Genomic DNA, 22,160 nt, shown 5'->3' on the forward strand with positions numbered 1-22,160 from the left:
TCAAAATATTGTTGAGGTTTTTCTTTTTTGGAAAAAATCCCTCTCATGATGATTTTTTCACGCACAAATTCAGATCATCAATCTTAATCTTGCTTAAGAGGTAGCCACTTTTATTTGACACAACCACCACCATTATTACTAGGTCTTGACATTTTCTAATAAAACCTTCAAGACCAAAGTACATCAACTTATAAATTTTGTTTAAGAGATTGCTGCCATGTTTTGGTGTTTTTCTAATAAAAGCTTCATGGCCAATGTATATTGCGGTTTCCTTTTTCTGCTTTATTAAATTTTTTCTTGGGAGAATAATATTGAAAGACCACCCAAACACCTTATTTGCATGCAAGGACCAATTTATTTTGAAATATTATGAATGGGCCAAGGGACTAAATTGCAATTAAAATTTGTTAGTCAATTATCAAAGTATCCCTTACTAATTTGGAGCCTCATCGTGAATACTGAATAATGGGGTCACCAGCACTGCCAGCTAAACCATCATTAATGACCGTTAGAGCTCTGAAGACAAATTAAAGCAAGATAAAGGAAGGGTATTTTGGTAGTCAATAAAAAATGTAATTACATTTCAGTTTCTTAATCATAGCATTGAATGCTACTTCACAATCATTTGGTCCTTCCATGAAATTATGCCCCTTATGGGGGTCCTTTAGTGGGGATCTCCCCCCCCCCCCCTTTTTTTGGTCTTCAACTTGCATGCAAGTGTTCAAATGGCCAAGTATGCTTGGGTTTGATCTTACCTTTTATTTTTTGGTTTTATTTTCATAATTAGGATTTGCGTGTAATTATGCAAGATAACAAGCTGTCCCTCTCGCTATCTGTTTGTATTTTAGTTAGTTTGGGACCTCTTATCTATTTTTATTAAAATGCTTGCAAAAGAGAGAAACAACCCGAATCGGAAAAGAAGATTTTATGTTTAAACTGTCATAATTTAACATTAATAATTAGAGAAAAATAATGCTTAAAACCTGTATACATCTCATAATATTAATAATCAAACATAATTTTATTTCACTCATCCATCAATATTGTTCAGTACTGAGAACCATTCCATTGATGGAGAAAAGTTTTGAACCAAAGAGCTGATCTTTTATGGTATCGTTTCTGTCCATTCTTGAAATCTACATATATTATTCCAAACCGAACAGCGTATCCAAAAACCCACTCGAAGTTGTCCAAAAGTGACCATGCAAAGTAGCCCTTCACCTTCACTCCATTCCTACTAAGTACAACTGATTTTAATTAAAAATTTCATGTGTTGAATCCTACTGATTTATAGAAGCTTCAGAATCAGAAGCAGAAGTACTGTTCTTTTTCTGCAAAAGAAACTTACCTCATGGCCCTTCTAATATACAGAAGGTGGCGACTGACATAGTCTATCCTCATCTTGTCATTAAGTGACTTTCTACCATTATCAACCTCGTTACATCCTGCAAGCGTTTGGGGAAATCTGACTTACGAAGAAGAAAGCAAACACTGATTATGACATTCTAAAGATTACATCAAGTAGCTGAATTTCTTACCATTTTCTGTTATGTAAATGATTGGATTGTTCAATTTCTTCATAGTGTATTCTAATACATCTTGAATTCCTTGTGGATAGATGTATAGCCATTCTGAGCCAGCCTGCAATATTTTTCACTTCTCAATTCCTTTCTCAGATTGATATTAATGGAGGACTAATGAGAAACTGAATTTCACACTGCTGTAATTTGAAAGGAGAACTAATCCTTTAAGCTTGGAAAGTGATAACCAGACCCAAATACAAGTTCAGTAGATGTACTGGTCATGGCCATTTAGTTTGTTTTGCTGTCTTTCTTTGTTTCAGAAATAGTTTCTGTTCATTCAATAGGAAACATAAATCTGTGTGTCATAATCTAAAACAATGTCATTAGGCTCAGACCATTTGGCTCATATTGTCATTCATGATTCACCAATGTATCTTAATTATGAGAAAAGAAGTACCTTTGAACCAATCGGAATTCCATTTCTTTCAGCTGACAAAATTGGAGGAAATGATAATAAGTAAGAAAAGGTACCAAAAAAAAAAAATTCACAAAAGTGAAGAAGAGACAATGTGTAGGCTTCATATTCTGTAGCTTACTTGTAAAGTTGAAACAAGCGTCTGTCAGTGCAGTTTGATTTTCACTTTTGCAAGGAACATTAAATGCATAATATGCTGTGTAATAATTGACCCCTATGAAATCGAAGGACCCTTTAACCAACAATGATTGTCTTTTGGAGAACTTGGGCAAACGTTTACCCACATATTTAACCATTACTGTAGGGTATTTCCCAGAGTTCAGTGGTTCCAAGAACCTTGAAAATCATGATACAGTATCAATGTATGGGTCTCATTGTTATTAGGCATTAATAACTACTTTAACTCAATAGGATAAAGTACCTTTATGTAAGAGACTCACTTACCAGTCACATGAAAAATCATTGGCTCGAGATGTTGCATCTTTGTCAGCCTTTGATTGGGATATGGGAACATACCACATGAAAGCTAGTGTGACCCCAACTTGACCTTTCTGAGAAATCTGCAGCATGCAATAATCATTCACAGGAAGATTTAGTGAAAAACACATTATGTGAGTTTGGATTGAGTTAATGAATGATAATCATGCAGTAACCTGGTACTTCTTCCTGTAGAGTTTGACTGCTTCAGCGTGAGCAAGAATTAGGTGGTGTGTCACAAGGTAGGGTTCAGTGCTAGAGTCACCAGCACTGCAGTTTAGGCCCAAGAAGCTGGAGCACCTTCCAGGTGGGAATATGCCATTGGCATAGCCTTCAATGCTATATGATGATGGCTCATTCAGAGTGATCCAATGCTTTACCCTATCACCAAATTCTCTGAAGCATACTTCTGCATAACGTACAAAATCCTTCCTGTTTGCAAAATCCAAAAAGAGGTGTATTCAAACACTTGGAAAGCAAAATGAACAAAGGATCCATTTCCATTTGTTCTCGAGGACAATATCATGGTACCAGACTTGTCTTGTAATTTCTGTTTTGATAACTAGTAAATTTCTCGCAGGCTGGTTGCTTGGCAATCCTTTGGACATTTGACAAGAAGACTAATTTGTGCTCTCATAAATGTTTAAAAGCTAAAACTAATTGATCGAATAATGTAAGGATTACACCGTCAGTTCAGTCAATTTTACTGTTATTTCTTAATGCTTACACAATTTTGGGGCTCAGAAGACCACCATATTCGTCTTCAAGAGCTTGAGGGAGGTCCCAGTGAAACAGAGTTACAAAGGATTGTAATCCTGCAAGTGTAAGACATAAGAACAAAGTGTAATTCGATTAGTTTATTATTCTGAAATCATGAATGAAAGCTGTTCTTCAGCTGACCGTTAGATATGAGTTCATCAATGAGATTGTTGTAATATCTTATTCCTTCTGGGTTCACTCCTCCCTTTAGATTCCCATCTATAAAAAGAAGTTAGATATAAGTCTAATAGATCATTGAAATAATTAATCGAACAGTCGAAGTGCATGAAAATGTTTCTCACAGGGTAGGATTCTGGGCCAAGAGATGGAAAATCTGTAAGCGTTAAACCCAATATCCTTCATTAGGGCCACATCTTCCTGAAATATTTTTTAATGGCTAAACAATATGAGAACTGGTTAGAAAACAAAGTTCTTTTTTTTTTGGGGGGGGGGAGCGCAGAAACGAAGTTCAAGATCTACGGAGAGTCATTATCTCAGGCATATAAATGCAAATTACGAGAATGGGAGTGGCCGAGTGGGAGTACCTTGTAGCGATGGTACGAATCAGTAGCAACATCCCCATCACTGTGATCAGCTATCCTTTCTGAAAAGATTAAACCACAAAACTATTCAAGTGAAAGTGAAAACAGAGGAGATTAATTTTCGATTTGAACCTGGAAATTGCAGTAACAACACTGAGCAATCAGGCTGGAATACGGGAAAAGCAAAGGAATATATTGGAATCATCTCTCTGTTTCTCTCTCACACACAAAATCCTGCTTCTTCCCTCTGTACCACTCTGGCTTTTTTCTATACATGAGTGCTTACAATCCATGTCAATATATCAGTATTCAGTGCCGTCGATTGTGATTGCTCGTTTAGGTGAATAGTCATTTCATATACATGCAAAACAGACATACATATGTACCTGGGTATGTGTGAGTGAAAACGTCCCAAACGCTAGGGCCTTTCCCTCCTTCAAATGCAGCACCTTCATACTTCAAGTCAAAGCCAATCACAAGTATGATGGATAGATTAGAATGCGAAGAAATTCTTGCGTGCATGTGAGATTGTGGAAGATAGAGAAAGGATTTATGATGAAAAGAAAACCTGGTAAGCAGAAGAGGAAGTGCCGAATTTGAAATCTGGAGGAAAGCTGGTGGGATCAACACAACCGACTGAGTCGAAGAGTGCAATATTAATGGAGATTGCCAGCAGAAGAAGGAGAAGATGGGAGTGGTTTCCCCACATTCTGTGCTTTGGATATTCTCTGCAGAGAAAATTGGAAAGAGCACAATCAGCACATCAACGTTTGTTAATCTTCTTCTTCTTCTTCTTCTTCTTCTTCTTTTTTGTAATTGGGTGTAACATTTATGAATCTGTGCCATGGAATTAACTTGCAAACTTCGATATTTGGAGCGAAAATAATGTGACGTGGGCCCCACAAACCCGTTGATTTCCGATTTATGACAAGACGTGTGCTAGTTAAAAAAAACAAATTAATTCTCTTATTGTAATTTTAATTTATTTATAACTTAATATTTGAATTTTAATTTATTAAAATTCAATCTTTATAATTTTAATTAATTATAACTCAATTTTTAAACTCTGTCTCTTATAATTTATCTCTATAAATTTAATTATTTAAATATTAATTTTTATATTTAGAAAAATAAAATTATAAAAATTAAAAATATTTTAAACGTTTAATATTTATAAAAATTAAAAGATTTTATTAATTTAAAATATTAATAACAAATTTTAATATAATTTTAATCTTTATAATTTTATTTCTTAAGATATAGGAACTAATAGTAAAATAATTAAAAATGTGAGGACTAAATTGTAAAAATTAAAGTCTATAGATTGAGTTAAAATTGAATTAAAATTTTAAAAATTGAGTTACAACAAATTAAAATTTAAAAATTAAATTATAATTGAATTAAAATTATAAAAATTAAATGATTAATTTTTTTAAAAATTAATAATTTCTTTTATAAAGTTTTATTATCTAGCTGTGTCAATTTAAGCATTATGGATATTACTAATTACCGCAGCAGTAATTATTTGAAAAACGTTTTCTACATTCATGAAAACTTGAACCCAAGATTGTGTTTAGGTGGTCCTAGTCTCTAACCAACACATGTTGATAACATTTTTGTTAATTAGATGGTGTGGTAATGAAACTTTCAACTTTTTAAGTTTGTCTTAATCATCTATTTAATCTTTTAAATTTAATTTTTTTATATTTTTTTAAATTATTATGTTAGTACTTTAAACTTTCAATCATACATTAACTTTCAAATTAATCTAAAGTGCAAAGTATACTCATAATTTGACATGTATATATAGTTAAATATGAGTAAATTAGTACTAAAATCATTTTAATTTTTATCAATCTGGTTCCTTACACTAAGTTTTATTCATTTATTTTTTTGAAATTTCTGAGCATGTTTCTTCCTACTTAAATAATTACACTTCTTTTTTTCTCAATCTGCATGATCAATATTTCATCATTCATATTAGTAGACTTTAACAGTATTATCTTATTTTTAAACAATAAGGACCAAATTAATAATTAATGCAAATTTAAAAGGCTAAATTGGTAAAAATTAAATTTGAGGGATTGAATTTATAATTAATGCAAACATGAGAAACTAAAAATTTCATTTTCCCATACATATTTTATTATTTATGTTTTATAACAATTGTAGATGTAGATTATAAATTATTTTGGTATATTGTATGCGTAATATGATAAAATGAGTAACATTATTATTATGGGTCCTTACAAATTTTATTATACGCCATCATATAAAACTAGTGATAATATTTTAGAGAGAATAAATTCTAGATCTTTCTAATTATATTCTCATTAAATGACAAATATACTTCCTCCATCATTTTTTAAGGGATTTGATGTTAAAAAGTGTAAGACATTTTTAATCTTTTAATGTGTAATTATGATTTTTTTTTTAAAGTGCCCATATTAAATAAATTATTTTATATTTATTTTATGATAAAATATTTTATAAAATAGGAAAAAACATGAAAAGATAGGGCTTGACGGATAATTTGAGTAAAAGTAATTACTTTTATGAAAATGTGAAATTCAATTAAAAATATTTTATATTTTTTAATGAAAAAAGTATGTGTCTTAATAATATTAACTGAAATTATAAAAGACTATTTTTCAACAATAATAGTAAATGAAGTAAGGATGTAATATAAGACCTATATCTAATATCTTATGTTTTGGATTAAATAGAACTTCTAAAAAATGTTTGATATTATAAATTAGAGGTAGGATCAACAATAAAAAATAGAAGAATGTGCATTATTTTTTGCTATTTAAGAATGTACATTATGTAAAATCAGTACAACATAATGAAAGGTTTTGGAAGATTACACGTAATTTATTACCACTGTTTAGGCCCTTCAATGTGATCTCGTCCCTCCTGGGGGTAACAAGAAAAAGGGGGAAAATATAAATAGATTTCATATAAAAAACTTATTTATAAATAAATTTTATGAATTTGTGAAAATATATTAAAATTTCATGAAACTTAATTATAATTAATTTACCATGGAAAATAAAACAAATGCCCTTTGACTCCTACTCCTTCGAATGGTGCTGGCGAGAATTGACTGACCACCTGCAATTATTAACCGATGACTAGCAGCCACTGATCGATTGCTGGCTCACACTAATCATAACATTTTTTCCTAAAAATTATTTTTGAATTATTTTAATGTTTACAGACTAAATATTGCAACTTTACAAGTACATCTTCGTCCTTTATAACTTAAACTCCTTGCACTTATGAGTTGAACTCTTACAATATTAATAGATTAATATTCAGAAATTAATTTTGCAAATTTACAAACTAAATTTCATATATTTACAAGTTAAATATCTTTTCCAAACTTTAATTTGTCGATTTTTCTATTTTTATTTAATTTTAAATTAAGTCCTATAATTTATTTTGTTTCAATCAAGTTCTCATAATTTAATTCATTAAATTTGTTAATCCTAAATATTAAAATCCTTGAATATTTCATTTAGAAATAAAATTAAGAAATGTTATGTTTTTATTAAGAATATTATATAATTTTAAAATTAATTACGTATATAATTTTTACACTAAAAATTTATATAATTAGATTATGTCTTCTAAACAACTTTTATAAATATAAAATTGTTACTAAAAAATTAATAAAAATGTAAACATTGTATTAAATTAATTTTTTTATAAACTTTAAAAGTGTTTTGTTTTGGGAAACTTAATTAATAATTAATAATTTTAACTTTAAGGAATTAACATATATCAAACTAAGACACTATAAAAAAATTGGTATAAAGGCAAATAATTTTTTTTCCTCATCCATGCCAAAAATGATTCCGATAAACAGAATGCATTTAAAAAAAGAAATAAAATGAATGATATCATGAGGATGAAGATCTATGTTTTATATATAATTATTTTCTTGTGTCATTCTCTTTAAACTCGCGAATATAGAATAACCTTTTTCAAAAATTAGAAATCACAAAGGTAATAATGGGATCTGACTAAGAAAAGCTTTGAACTTTAGAAAGCATTATAGGGATGAAAAGGTCAAGGATTATGTTTATCCTTTTATAATGGAAAACCACAGAACTGCTGTTGGGTGGTTTTTTTTATTTTTTTTTTAAAAAAAACCTAGTCAAAATTAAACTCTTAATAAAATTTGGTTGATTCATCCTCTTAACAGATAAATTGCGTGATTCACAAGTTACTAAAACTGTATTGCCAAATTTGGCTAGATAATTCTATCATATTTTTAATGTTTAATTTTTTAAAACTTGGCTAGACAAAAACATGACACAATATTTTTAATAAACATTTGACAGACATTTTAGATTGGATTAAGTATATCTCTTTATTTTATTATCTTTTATTTTGTTTTGATATTCAAGATCTTTAACTTAGACTAATCTAATTAATAGCTTGTAGGCACTTCTTTAAAAGCATAAATTTCACTGAGAATTCAACCCTTCTAATTTAATTTTAAAAAATTAGTCATATAGATCATGGCTAAGACGCAATCATCCTCATATTTAATAATGTTGTAGTTATGACCTATCTTGATCATCATTTTAGGCTTTTTAACCACAATACTATATTAAATAATATTTATTATCAAAATGCTATACCTTCAAATTAAACTTCCCACAATACCGTAAATCTAGTCAAAATTAAACTCTTAATAAAATTTGGTTGATTCATCCTCTTAACAGATAAGTTGCGTGATCTACAAGTAACTAAAACTATATTGCCAAATTTGGCTAGATAATTCTATCATGTTTTTAACGTTTAATTTTTTTTTAAAACTTGGCTAGACAAAAACATGACATAATATTTTTAATAAACATTTGACAGAAATTTTAGATTGGATTAAGTATATCTCTTTAATTTTTTATTTCATTTTGCTATTCAAGATTTTTAACTTAAACTAATCTAATAGCTTGCGAGCACTTCTTTAAAAGCATACATTTCATTGAGAATTCAACCTTTATAATTTTATTTTAAAAGTTAGTCATATAGATCATGACTAAGACACAATCATCCTCACATTTAATAATGTTGTAGTTATGACATATCTCAATTGTCATTTTAGGCTTTTAAACCACAATACTATATTAAATAATATTTATTATCAAAAATGCTATACACTCAAAACTATTTCCCACAATACTATAGATCAATAACTCAGGTTGTATCAAACTAATTTCTGACCATTTTTTCTCTTTTTGACACACAACTCAGATTAAGTGAAATCAAGTTGTCTAGGATTCCATTTTTTTTTTTATTATTGACAGTTATGCCACCCTATCCCTCCTCCTTACTCTATTTTCTCTATCAATGAATCGAAACTCGAATTAGACTAGCTGGTTAAATTGGTAACTTGGCCAGTTTGGTCAAGCAATTGAATTAAAAAAGTATTGACTTAAAGTGAATCGATTAACCCAATATTGAATTGTTTTAAATCAATAAACCTGATGGATTAACGAGCTCTAACGGACCAAAAAAAGTTGATCGGACAATGGATCTCTAAGCCGAAAATAGAAGAGGAACATTACTACATAAGAAGAGAGAAGAAGAAGATGTAAAGAAAATGAAAAAGAATGAAGAAGAAAAAAAAAGAAAAAAAAGGGATAATCACATGTAGCCCCCCTCAAAGAAATTAATTACAAATAAAGACTAACAATAAGTCTCATTTGAAAAAAAAAAAAGTCATGTTTTTATTTTAATAACAATTTACTCTGTATTAATCTTTATTTGTAATTAATTTTTTTGAGAGGATTGAATGTGATTCTTTCAAGAAAGAATGCCATCAGATGCTTGGCTGCTTGCTGAAGCTGCCTCCATTTTTGAATGCCAATCTCTTCTTAGCTAGCATTTCCTCTTTTGCGTTTCAAGGCCTCAAATGGAAAGAGAGTTGTGTGCAGAACAAAAAGAATGGAGAGGATACTTTGATCAATAGCTATTATCGTTTCTCAAGTCTTAGAATAAAAGGCCGCTGTTGCTTCATTTTAAATGAAAGGGAAATGATGGCTGTTCACTCATGCTGTCATGCTCAAGTGACTTCACACATTTCACACATTAATGCACGTTTTTTAAATGAAAGTTAACAATATTATTATTTATTATTCATACCAAAATAATTATTACTCCCTCCGTTTAAAAATATAAAATATTTGTTAAGGAGTTAGATGTTAAAAAATATAAAATATTTTTAGTCTTTCAAGATATAATCATTGTCTTTTTTTTTTTCAAAAATACCTCTACTAATGAAAAAACTTTATATTGATTGTAGAGAATTTAATAGAGATAAATATGAAAAGATAGGGTTAGTTTAAAAATAGATAACTACTTTATTGAGGGGTGTGATTCTGTTAAAAACTCCTTACATTTTTTAATATAGGGAGTATTTATTAGAATATTTAGATTAAAAAAGTTATTATTTTTGAGTCTTAAGAGAAAATAAAGAATTCTAAAATTATTATGTATGACTGGGAACCAAACTAAAAATAAAGTTAAATATAAAATGATAAAAATATATCTTGTTTTTATATTTATTATCCAGTATAATATTATACAAATATACAATTTCATTGAATGTTGTGTTCTATTATTATTAGAATTGTTGATATATGTTTTATGAGATATTAAGTCTTGGATGTGGATTAATATTTTGATGATTAATTTTTTATTTAAATTATAACTGATCTAACTCTGATATGTCTTCTAGTTGAATCACTGATTCTTAAACTAGTATCTCAACTAATTAATAATTGATCTCATTTTTAGTATCTCCATTTCTATTCCCATGGCACCGAGGCCCAAACCCCCACCCTTACCCCTTGATTTTTATGCATTAATATATAATGTTGATTATTTATATTATAAAAGATATAAATATAATTATTTAGAAGCATAATAAGGTTTAAGTTTAAATTATTTTTTATTTTTATTTAAAAATGTATATTTTTCATTTCCTATTTTTTAAAATTAATAATTGGCTAAAAGAGCAAATTGACCCATAAGCAATAGATTCAAAAGTGTTTGGGATTTTAAATTTATTTTTTATGTAACATTTCTCTTCAATTTATGAAATAATACAGTTTGACCTCTATCATTAATAAAAGTTAACTTTAACAATTAATTAATTAAAAAATGACATAAAAGTGTCCAAAAATATGGTAAATGATCCAAAAAAATTACATAAAAGGATCAAAATAAATTTATCAGTATTTTTTTAATGTGACTGTATATTCTAAAATTTGAACTCAATTAATTAAACTAAGTACCTCTCAATTCCTTTTGTTTTAAATTGCTACAAGTTGATTTTATTACTCAGCCTTACATTCAGAATATATTGTTTCTACTAAAATTAAAGCAAGCAAATTTTTTTACATTTAATTAATTGAAATATATCACAAATATTATTTATATCTTTTATATTTAAACAAGTTGTGTCGTAAGGGAAAAATATTGGTCAAAAATTAATTTAATGCAGGTCGGGTCATTTATTTATAGTATTGTCGCATACAGCTTTGAATGTATAGATGGGTAATAAATATTTTTTAACATGGTATTGTAGTCAAAAAGCCTTATTTTGTATCCATGAATTCTTTCCTATAGTGGGACGGCTAAAAAGTTCTCATTTTGTTATTTGAAAACAATGGGATTACTTTTAATATTGAAACAATAAATTAAAGGGGGAGTATCAACATATAACCTCTTATTTTCAACAAAAATTTAAACTTTGCTAGAATAATCTTGTCAATTCGCAAAAGGAGAACAAAATAATCATTCATTATATAAAATGCAAAACCTACATTATTCATAATTATGAACGATATAACCTACTTTAAATTTTATATAAATAATAATAAAGTGTATAGGAGTTATATTATTCAAAAGCTTTGAATATGTATTATTTCTTGTGCATACAAATACATGGCTTATTCCGATTTTCTTTTTCTTTGATTATGAGTTACTTTTAAAATCATGTTCTAATCCCCTAATGTATTTAAAATTTCATATTCTGAAAGGCAACGTATTTAATTTTTATCCATCTTTTATTAAGTTAAAATATAAAAAGAAAGGGAGTAATGTTTACCAAAAAGAAGAAGAAGAAGAAAGGGAGTAACATTTTTCAAAAATCTCAAGCAACCAATGTCATAACTCATTTTGAACCCTATCAAATGCACACACCCTACTTTAATTTTAATTAATCATGAGTCATTTGACTTTAACAACCATGGTTAATCATAGATAAGGTGTCTTGGATCTATTCTAATGGGTATTAAGTTTAGGAAGAATGATTGAAGTTCCAAAACAAGTAATTTATAATAATTTGGTTCCCCATAAATTTTTTTGAAAAATCAATTGCAAATATTATTGATTTAGGCTGTTGAAATTTAGGAGTTTCAATTATAAATATCACATTTAAATTTTAGATATAACTCTCAATCTACAATTATGGTTCCTGTTTGTAGGTATTTGAGTAATTATTTACAATTTATTTTTTTAAAAAAATGTATCGTGGACCTAATTATAATAAATTTTTTATTTCTTATTTTATGAATTCATTGTCATTCTCCCTTAAAAAAATGCGAATAAGTTCTAACAGAATGAATAAAATGTAATCGTATCATTGTGGTGTAAAATAAAGTAAAATTAAAATGATATTAAAAATTAAAAAAATAAGGTTATACTACTCTGTTTCTATTTATAAGAAAAACTATCACATTTTATTTATTTTTTTATATAAGTAAAATTATATATTTTAATAAATATTTATTATATATTTTTTAAATCGCCCCTTATAACTTACATTAATGAAAAATAATTCATATATATTTATATTGATTAACACAAGACATTTTAATTTAATTTCTTTATTTTCATATATAATTAATATGGTTAACTAACTTTTTTAAACTGTGTGATATAATTTTTTCTCTTATATATAAAAATAAAAGGAGCATGTGTATGAGGTGATCAGTTAAAAATGTTTCATTAAGAAATAAATATATTAATTGAAATTTGCGCAGGTTAACGCAACATGACAATATCATATAGCAACGTACAGGGACAAGTAGCTCCACATTTTGGAATCTGAGAGGGCTTAGCTTCTCTGTCTCCCCCTAACAAGGGCGAGCTGAGCTTGAACAGGAAATAGAAAAATCAAAATAAACCAATAAACAAAATTTAAGGAGCCCAGTCTTTTTTAAGGTGGTCGGCATTTTAACCCTTTATTTTTCTTTACTTGTATACAAGCGCTCTTTTTTTTTTTTTAATTCCATCCCATGCATCCTAGAAAATATGGAGTATTATGATCACCTATCTAAATTTTTTAGTATTTTTATTTAATATGATTGCATATTCTAAAACTCAAACTCAACACCCTAAATAAGTTAATTCAGCTTTATCAACTGGTTGAACTAAACTTCCTCTCACATGCATGCTCTAATTTTGATGGAAATGATGATATTAAGATATTCCTTTTAGTTTTCAATATAAGGCAATTTTAACTAACTTTACATTTACTAAAAAATAGTAGTTACGTATTGAAAATTGTTTAAAAAATGTGTTTGTGCTAAATTTGGAGCATAGGGTCTCAAGACAAATCTACCAAACCCTAATTTAGAAGAAACCATAATAGCTTAACAAGGCCAAATCTTAGAAACACCTAAATAGAATGACATGCTTTGACGGAGCGACGACCAAATTTTAGGCCACTCTCTCCACTTTTCGAGAAATTAGGAGCAATTGTCTCACTACTCTACCTTAATAAAGCACAAATACAAGACTTTAAACAACGTTAACAATTACAACTATTTTTAAGGGTGAAATTCAAAATTCAAAGAAGTGTGTTATTATCTTTTTTTATAGAAGGCAACTAGTGCATAACTAAAATGATATTTTTCAAGTACTTCAACACTCATCAACTTTGAATTAAATTATCTAGTGCAACCTCAAACTAACTCAGTGTCACTTTAACTTTGCCTAGTACTACCCCTAACAATTAAGTTTACCTTTTAGGCTATTTACTTTACTTTTTCCTTCGATTGCACAGGACACCCATTGTAATTACTCCTCAGTAATGCAGTTATGTTTTTTTACGTACTATTGCATATTCTTAAACTTTTTAGTTAGCTTTATTACTCTAAAGAAATTGTGATAAAGAACCTAGAGAATCCACAATTGATTAATACATTATAATCTCTCTAAGGACTTAATCCCCTGGCATGCATGACAATCACCAGGGGGCGCTATGCTCCGAATCCAAATCCTGAAACCATACCAAAAATATTAATATCAAATTTTGTCTTTTGCAATTAATAACAATAATAAATTGTTGCATATGATTTCAAATGATAATAAACTCTCTTGCCTTGTATTAAAAACAGGAGACAGTATATAGCTAAATGCGAACTAGTCTGTTGAAAAAAAAAAGATAAATGCTGACTAGGTTTGTTGAACAAATATGTAATAAATATTGATGATCCCTTGTGCTTATGCGATTGTTTCTTTAAAATTAAATGCTGGCATATTTGATTTCACAAGTGTATAACTTATCAAGGTGACAAATTAATTAACCACTTGCACAGATAATTTACAAAGAATGTAATTCACCAATAACAAGATATAATTACTCTATTTTTCAATTTTATGTATAAGTCACTTCTAATTATTTTATTAGAATTAAGAAGATTGAATCATTGATATTGTTTTAAAATGAAAGAAATTTTTGAATTAACTTTTATCAATAATCTTTATAAATACTTTCTCTCTCTCATATAAGATCTTCAAATGCTATATCTCCAATGACATGATCTAGCTTCGCAAGGAACTTAACATTACTTCTTAGTATGTACGTTCTATGACTTTCGAGCAAGAAGCCTTGAGTTCCTTGAGATTAACATATGTTTGGACCTAAATTAAAGCGTTAAGTTAACAAAAGCATAAAATAACAAAGAAAAATGAATGAGAAATGTCAGGTTCAATGCTCAATTAAAAACAAGGCCCGGTGCATTCTCAAATAAGGCTCCATGTTGAGAATGTGTTGAAGCAAAGAGGTGTAGTTCTTAAGACTTGGAGCAATTGAATGTGAAAGACAGTTGCAGGGACATGAGATTGTAATCTAAAGTGCCATGAATTTTGTTGAATCGTGCCTAATGATAGTAGATATTTTGCATGCAGGCTCTTGATTTTTCAAGCACAACAATCTCAGGTGTACAAGTATAAAAAGGGAGCAACTGATAAAATCAAGGGTTACTAGCACAAAAAAAAAAAAAACCTCATTGCTTCATTTTGAATTTTAATTTATTTTTTGTTTTTCACTTAGTTTAGGGTTTTTTTTTATATTTCATAGTTGTAATCACTACAAATTTGTAATTTCATTCTAGTAATCAGATCCCCTTCACATCATTATTTATACATCTTCACATTCAGTTGAATTGAGGTAAAAGTGTCCAAGGATTCTTTTATTATATTTGAGACTCTATATTTCTAACATGCCTAATACTTATATTGTTTAGATACGACGAATCATTCATGACGAATATTATGATGTTATTTAGATTCACTTGAACTTGTTAACTTGCATGTTTGAAAAATTATACAAGGATAAATATACAATTGAAAGAAACTAATCAATAATTTAAATTTTTATACAAAGTAAGTTATAAATTCGACAATAAAAATATTTTAAAATATGGCTCATATATATGAAACCAAAAAGGGTATAATAAGTATTTTGAAAATATAATATAAGTAAATGGGCAAAGAAAGACGCACAAGTAGTCAAATCTCCTCCTCCTCCTCCTCCTCAAATCTTTCCATCTCCATTCTTTCAAAAAATAAAAATAAAAAAAAAATCTGAATCCTTTCTTAAAAAAACTAGTACTTAACTCTTACCAGTACCACACTGGTTAAAAAAAAAAAAAAACTCTTACTAGTACCACTAAAAATTAATAAATTAATGATTTACCACTCTTTCTTGGGTGGTGAAAAAGTTTCTACAATTTGTCTACGCATTCCATTGAGCTCTGTGAAAAGTTAAATACCCTCCTCCAATGACACCGCGCCACGTTGTGATGAGATCTAGCGAGTGTCCTTCTTTTGTCCACTCTCTCGAGTGCTGAGAGACTCCTCTGAAAAGTCGCGATCTGTCACCCCAGGAGAGAAGGGGCCTCGTTGGCCATGCAATCACGGCCGGTTCATCTGTGACCGTCGGATTCATCCATAACCGTCGTTCATGGCCCCACCATCCCTTAACGGTGTGGATTCTCTTGCATTTCCACATCCCCAATTCATGAGATCGCAGCTCCTCCACACCTCACCACCTTCCTTCCCTGTATATTGCTTCGCTGCTACTTTACTTCCCTTGAGCAACTTTTGCTTCCGCGTCGCTGTGAATCTGAAGAACAACAAGAAGAAGGAGAAGGTATTGCTATCGCCAGAGTTTGGTTCTCTTGTCAGGATTTAATCTTTTCGACCTTTAATTTCGCTGTCTGGATAGGTAGAACCGTAGAAACACCAGCTTCCCACTTGAATTTTGTAAAATTTATGTTGTTTGAAGTGATCGAAGATTTTTTGGGTGATGGTTATTTAAATATTGTTAGCCTTTTGATATATTTTTTCCCTGGGGGATCAGAGTTCCGCGATCTTTAGCCTGAATTGGTATTTTGGTTTCGACGCAGATCGGAGGCGTCTGATACGCGTTTAATTTGATTAAAGCTGATTTAATTGTGGTTGGTGAACTGGGTTTTGGATTCAGGGTTCGATCAAGAGACCATAAAATTTTGTGGTAAGGTCACCCCTTGATTTGCCTTTTCTGCGACTTGTTTTTGATGTTCACTATCTGATTGGATTTTCTGGAGTAGTTATTTGTGTCTCGAATGAGATGTAAGATCTCTGCCTTTATGTCCATTATAACGTTGTAACTGTTCATTTGATTATCCTAATTAATTTTAATCGACTTTCTCTTGATCCGTTTACAATCATTAGGAAAATGCCTGTATTCGTTTTGTCATTTTTTTTAATATTCTCCCTTTTGTTGCTAATGATTTCTTATGTTCCAAGCAAAGAAATTGTTAGATTGCTGATCTGTGGCTGAGGACATCATTAACTTTATAATCTTACTTCATGAAAGGGTGCTTGGAAATTTGATGTTGTCACCTTCGTGGATAGCTTTCTGCATATAATTCCTTTCTGAGACTATTTGTAAATATATATGTATATATATTATATTTGCTTTTTTCCAGTCCTTTCCTTTTTAAATTTATATCAATGGGTGCGAAGAATGAACTCAAGTACAGTCAAAAACTTGAATCTTGAAATGCACTGATGATTCTCCTATAATATGGCTGCAGTGTTGCTCATAATATTATTTAAATGTGCAGCATTCTACTTGTTTTTGCATAAAACATGTGGAGATTTAAGCCATTCATGCAAAAAGAGCCAGCTGGGCTTGAAGGCCGTTCTATTGACATTGGTAATCTTAAAGTAAATATCCTGAAGGCCATTGCTGAAGGAGGGTTCTCTTGTGTCTACTTGGCCCGTGATGCTGTACACATGTCAAAACAATATGCTTTGAAGCACATGATATGCAATGATGAAGAATCGCTTGAATTAGTAAAGAAGGAGATTTCAGTCATGAAGTCATTGAAAGGGCACCCCAATGTGGTCACACTTTATGCTCATACAGTCTTTGATATGGGTAGGACGAAAGAGGCTTTCATTGTTATGGAATTTTGTGATAAGTCTCTAGTTAATGTGCTGGAGAGCCGAGGTTCTGGTTATTTTGATGAGAAGCAGGTTCTTCTAATCTTCAGGGATGTATGTAATGCAGTTTTTGCTATGCACTGCCAATCCCCACCTATTGCTCACCGGTAATAGGGCTAACTACTTATCTGATGTTTTTTTCAAAATTAGAAATCTCTCTCTACTTATTTACTTTTGTCATATTCTCAGGATAATTTTTCCAAACAATTTGTTGATACACTCTCATCTTTATATTTATGTACTTTTTAAAAATTTACTGGGAAATTCCCTGTTGTTAGTATATCTAATTGAGAAGATCTGCTTCAGGATCATCTTTTGCAAACTCAGTTTCTACCCTAAATATGATAGATAGCTAATGTGTATTTACAGTTTTAGACTTCCTTATTTTACTATTGTTCTATACTTCATTTTTTATGTACTAAGGACTAACAGTGAGATAATGTCTGGATCTTCATGTGTGATTACTTTGTCATTATGATATGTTTTTCTTCATCCCTTGTGAAGTTATTCCCTTGTAATTTAAATTTTCTATCAACTGTACTATTTGACGCTGGTGGTTTTACTGTTTGTGTGAGGCATCATTGAAAAGTTATATTTAAATTAACATTTTTGTGGTGTTTGATTTGATTATACTCTATTGAATAGCATTGATGACTTTTCCCCCTTGTATTTTCAGAGACTTGAAAGCTGAGAATCTTTTATTAGGCCCAGATGGTTTATGGAAATTATGTGATTTTGGGAGTACTTCCACCAATCACAAGCGTTTTGAGAAACCAGAAGAAATGGGAATTGAGGAAGACAATATCAGGAAGCATACAACTCCTGCCTACCGGGCCCCTGAGGTTAGTCGAGGGATTTCCCCCCTCATTGCAGTTTTTTGATGCAAGTTCTCTATTAATTGCATTCCTGTAATTCATTTTAGATGTGGGATCTGTTCCTGAGAGAAGTCATCAACGAGAAAGTGGACATATGGGTAAGCTGAGCATTGGCTCTAATTCCTCTCTTGATTGATGAAATTTAATTTTTGTTGCATAACTGACGATCCACTTGTAAACATCTTAGGCATTGGGGTGTCTTCTTTTCCGCATATGCTACTTCAAAAGTGCATTTGATGGTGAATCAAAATTGCAAGTCTTAAATGGAAACTATCGCATTCCTGATTTGCCAAAATACAGCTCATCCATCACGGACCTAATCAGAGATATGCTCCAGGCCAGACCAGACGACAGACCAGATATCACGCAGGCAAGAGCTTTGCTTGATTGGCCATTCATCTCCATGAATTTAGGTTGGTCTTAGATCATCCATGCCGATGGCATTCTTAGGTGCAGGAATGGGAAAATAATGCTGTTACTTATGTTGGATATTTTACTGTGTTCGCAGGTCTGGTTTCGTATCAATGAGCAGTTACCTATCGATCTGCAGAAGTCATTACCTGACAGACCACCTGAATTGCCATCTTCCAACATGCACGAAGGTAAGTTGTTTTATGATTAAATTTGAACTAATTTGCAAATTAGAGGTCTTTTTTACTATGCAAAATGTGAAAATGGTAGTTCAGGAGACGTGCCATTATGTGCTTGAGTCAAGACATGAAAGGAATGTGTATAAATTTTAGCAGGTTCTGCAAAGCCTGCAACTCAGTCATCTCCAGTGCCTCGTCGGAGTCCACCCCCTCCACCCTTATCTGGAGAAACCAAAAATTCGTCACAGACATCCAATTCTTCTAGTGGAGGGGGAAGTGGAGGACAGCTTGGCGCTTTCTGGTCTAGTATGCATGCAAAGGACTCGTCTGTCTCTGAGGTTAAGAGCAGACCGATATTTGATGAAGAGCCATCTAGCCATCATGTCTCAGCAAAACATGATAAAATTCGTTCTGAAAATAACCAATTATCCAAAAATGTTGGTGGTAAAAAAGTGGAAAATGGACAGCCGCTAAATGTAAAAAACAGTGAACATGGAAAATCATACAAACTTGATACTGGATCTTCCAAGGACTTTGAGATAAAATTTTACCAGGACACACATCAAGCTGGTGCGAGGCGAGCTTCTTTGAGTAAGGAGAACGCTGCTGCCTTCCAAGACAAGGCTTTTGACACATTTGTTGCTGAATTTGATACGAGTAAGCTTAGCTCTGGATTCAGTGATAAAAAACCTGAAAAGGAGGAAGCATTGGAGGCTGAGATGGGGAAACTGAGAGCGCAGCTGAAGGAAGCTCAGCTGGAGAAGGCTGAAATTACTTCAAAGTATGAAAAGCTCTCTGCCATCTGCCGATCTCAAAGGCAAGAGATACAGGAACTCAGGCAAACAATTGCAGCAAGAACTCCATCACCAAAGAGAGATGGTTTGAGCGCCTCTCCTACAGTTCCATTATCTGCCACCACGGTAATCTTACATATCTAATTTCCCACGTTGTTTGTTAACTTGGCACGTTCTTTGTAGGCCGTTTTTGACAAACTGCTATAATTATTGCGTTTATTGCAGCAGAGGGAGAAGGTTAGCGGGACAATGTGGGAACTCCAGCAAAACAAAACTGAGACAAAAAGTCCGAGTTCAGAACCAAAGTCATGGCAAGCTTTTGCAGAGGAACCCCAGCAACAAAATTCTGCTTCTGCGGACAGCAGAGCCAAATCTGTTAGGACCAGAAAAATTTATCAAAACGAGCAACCAGTCCAACCAACTTCAGATTTTGATTCATGGGGTTTTGGAACAGATAGTTTCACTGCTGTGTCTTCTGCTGGCATTTCACAGAAGCCTAGACCACCTAGCACAGAAGCGAGTAATTCTCAGTCTCAGGCTTTTGGTAATGCCAAGACATATGAGAGCAAGTCAGCTTCCCAACCTGCTGGATGGGCTGGTTTCTAATTATCTGGGAAGATGTGACAGAGAAACGCACATGGTGATTGCACTGAAACATGTTTATCTTTTGTTGCCCCAGAAGTAAAATGGGTGGGAACTTTATGTAGTTATTATAAATATACGCATCCAGCTTGTTTGATTTGTTGTGCGGTTTGAGTGCTCGTGTTTCATTCTGGGAGGTTATTGTTACGAAAAACGCTGTTTGGTACTTTGGTACCTATGATTTTAATATTTTGGAATGGTTAATCATTAATAACATTAACATTAAAAAGTTCAAATTGTTCTATTACTTACAGGTCTTATCCCCAAATCGAAATTGACATTATAATGAACTCGAAAAATCTGTTCCTGACGTGGTTTATGTTTATCTCAGAGCCCTTAGCCAGAAGCTGGGAGGGTACTGGAAATAACAAAAATGTTTAGAGCTCCTATGTTGTGACTGACTGTTTTGGTTCTTTTTCTCCCCTCCGGAGTCCAGAATTTTTTTTTTTTTTTTTTTACAAGAATCGGCATCTACATTTGTTCAGGTGACTATTTTGGAAAATGGATGCGCTGTCATTCATTTTATATGCTTTTATTTTACGTAGCTAAAGTGAAGCAATACATTTAGAGGAAAGAATACACGAAAACTTTGGTGAACTGTAGAGCTATATGAACTCTTGTAGATTCAACCATTTCGTTCATTATTTGAATAAAAAATAGAGCATAAAAATAATAAATTTTAAAATGTTCAACTCTTATTATAACTTTTTAATTTGTTTTTATTAGGTTATTTAACTTGACATTTTATTGTGTATTCCATGGAATTTTGAGAAAAGGTATCATATTATTCATGATTTATAAATATTATTTTTCGTAAATTTTATATTGTATATTGATTAATTGATATAATGATATTTGCATAAAGAGATGGATATAAATACTTTCAATTGACCTGACAATGTTTAAATTTATATAGTTAATCAAATATTTATATATAAAAAGAGGTAAATGAATAAAAAAATTTAAATAAAACAGCTTGGCCCAATCCCAAAGAATCAAATCCATGAACTGTGGGACATGTGCATATTAATTTCATGTTCTTCAGGGAAATAATAGAATAGGAACTCAATCCTTAATATTAATTTCATTTTATTGGAAATAATAGAATAGGAACTCAATCCTTAATATTAATTTCATTTTGTTGAGATATGTTTTCTTTCTATCTATCTATCTATTAAAAGAAAAAAACAATGTTACACTATCGACATCCTCAAATAAAATCATAAATCAAGTTCATGAAAAGTTTGAATAAAAATTTTTAAAATCGTGTTTAGCTTGAATATTGATCTATATAAAAATAAAAAAGCATTTGATTTTAACAATTTTTTCTTTTTTACTTTTACTAAAAACAAACAAGCAATTACCTTAAACTAATTTAATGAGTCATATATAGTTTCACAATATGAATTAATTCATACTTGCACGTGTATGACTTAATTTTTTTTAAAAAAATTAACTATCTTAAATATAATTGTTGAATTTAAATAATAAGGAACTTAATCCTCCCTTAAAAAGGAGTTCTGAATTTGATTCTTGTTAATAAAATTATATCATATTAAAGAAATTCCTTTCACTCGTAACCCAACCAAGCTTAACTTAAAGACAATAATATTATATACAAGATTATTTGTTTGCGATTACCTTGTGGACAATCCAAATCTCATGTTTACAACAATTATTGCA

The 22,160-nt window shown here is 30.6% G+C and overlaps 2 protein-coding genes across 5 annotated transcripts; one reads left to right on the top strand and one right to left on the bottom strand.

Annotated features, from left to right (window-relative positions):
• Positions 1–1,179: 1,179 nt before the first annotated feature.
• LOC129313565 (beta-glucosidase 12-like) lies at positions 1,180–4,548 on the bottom strand. Its single transcript, XM_054956795.1, has 13 exons — positions 4,345–4,548; positions 4,163–4,232; positions 3,780–3,838; positions 3,537–3,612; positions 3,376–3,453; positions 3,203–3,290; positions 2,652–2,907; positions 2,443–2,558; positions 2,120–2,334; positions 1,981–2,012; positions 1,539–1,641; positions 1,349–1,445; positions 1,180–1,247 (listed from the first exon to the last, which is right to left on the bottom strand). Exons 1-13 carry the CDS (start codon positions 4,483–4,485, stop codon positions 1,238–1,240), a joined length of 1,341 nt encoding a protein of 446 aa, XP_054812770.1. The 5' UTR covers positions 4,486–4,548; the 3' UTR covers positions 1,180–1,237.
• Positions 4,549–16,095: 11,547 nt separating this feature from the next.
• Positions 16,096–20,713, top strand: LOC129313770 (uncharacterized). Of its 4 annotated transcripts, none has more exons than XM_054957141.1 (9): positions 16,096–16,236; positions 16,493–16,599; positions 17,195–17,683; positions 18,253–18,418; positions 18,499–18,549; positions 18,639–18,821; positions 18,960–19,053; positions 19,195–19,961; positions 20,064–20,713. In XM_054957141.1, exons 3-9 carry the CDS (start codon positions 17,220–17,222, stop codon positions 20,439–20,441), a joined length of 2,103 nt encoding a protein of 700 aa, XP_054813116.1. In that variant the 5' UTR covers positions 16,096–16,236; positions 16,493–16,599; positions 17,195–17,219; the 3' UTR covers positions 20,442–20,713. The 4 variants fall into 4 exon arrangements, with proteins under 4 accessions (XP_054813116.1, XP_054813113.1, XP_054813115.1 ...); XM_054957138.1 differs by having other exon boundaries at positions 16,097–16,236; positions 20,061–20,713; XM_054957140.1 differs by having other exon boundaries at positions 16,097–16,236; positions 19,198–19,961; positions 20,061–20,713.
• Positions 20,714–22,160: the final 1,447 nt, after the last annotated feature.

The sequence above is a fragment of the Prosopis cineraria genome, unplaced genomic scaffold (genome assembly GCF_029017545.1).
Source record: "Prosopis cineraria cultivar Desert tree isolate PC_DT_omini unplaced genomic scaffold, ASM2901754v1 PC6, whole genome shotgun sequence".
NCBI classification, from domain to species: domain Eukaryota; kingdom Viridiplantae; phylum Streptophyta; class Magnoliopsida; order Fabales; family Fabaceae; genus Prosopis; species Prosopis cineraria.

Bases quoted from the DNA above. Each gene is read 5' to 3' on its own strand.
- LOC129313565 (XM_054956795.1), bottom strand. From the start codon at position 4,485: ATGTGGGGAAACCACTCCCATCTTCTCCTTCTTCTGCTGGCAATCTCC. The intron at 3,454-3,536 runs GTGAGAAACATT...TTCTTTTTATAG, and splicing joins TTGGCCCAGAATCCTACCCT to ATGGGAATCTAAAGGGAGGA. The intron at 2,013-2,119 runs GTAAGCTACAGA...CAATTTTGTCAG, and splicing joins CGCTTGTTTCAACTTTACAA to CTGAAAGAAATGGAATTCCG.
- LOC129313770 (XM_054957138.1), top strand. From the start codon at position 17,220: ATGTGGAGATTTAAGCCATTCATGCAAAAAGAGCCAGCTGGGCTTGAA. The intron at 18,419-18,498 runs GTTAGTCGAGGG...AATTCATTTTAG, and splicing joins CTGCCTACCGGGCCCCTGAG to ATGTGGGATCTGTTCCTGAG. The intron at 18,822-18,959 runs GCAAGAGCTTTG...CTGTGTTCGCAG, and splicing joins ACAGACCAGATATCACGCAG to GTCTGGTTTCGTATCAATGA.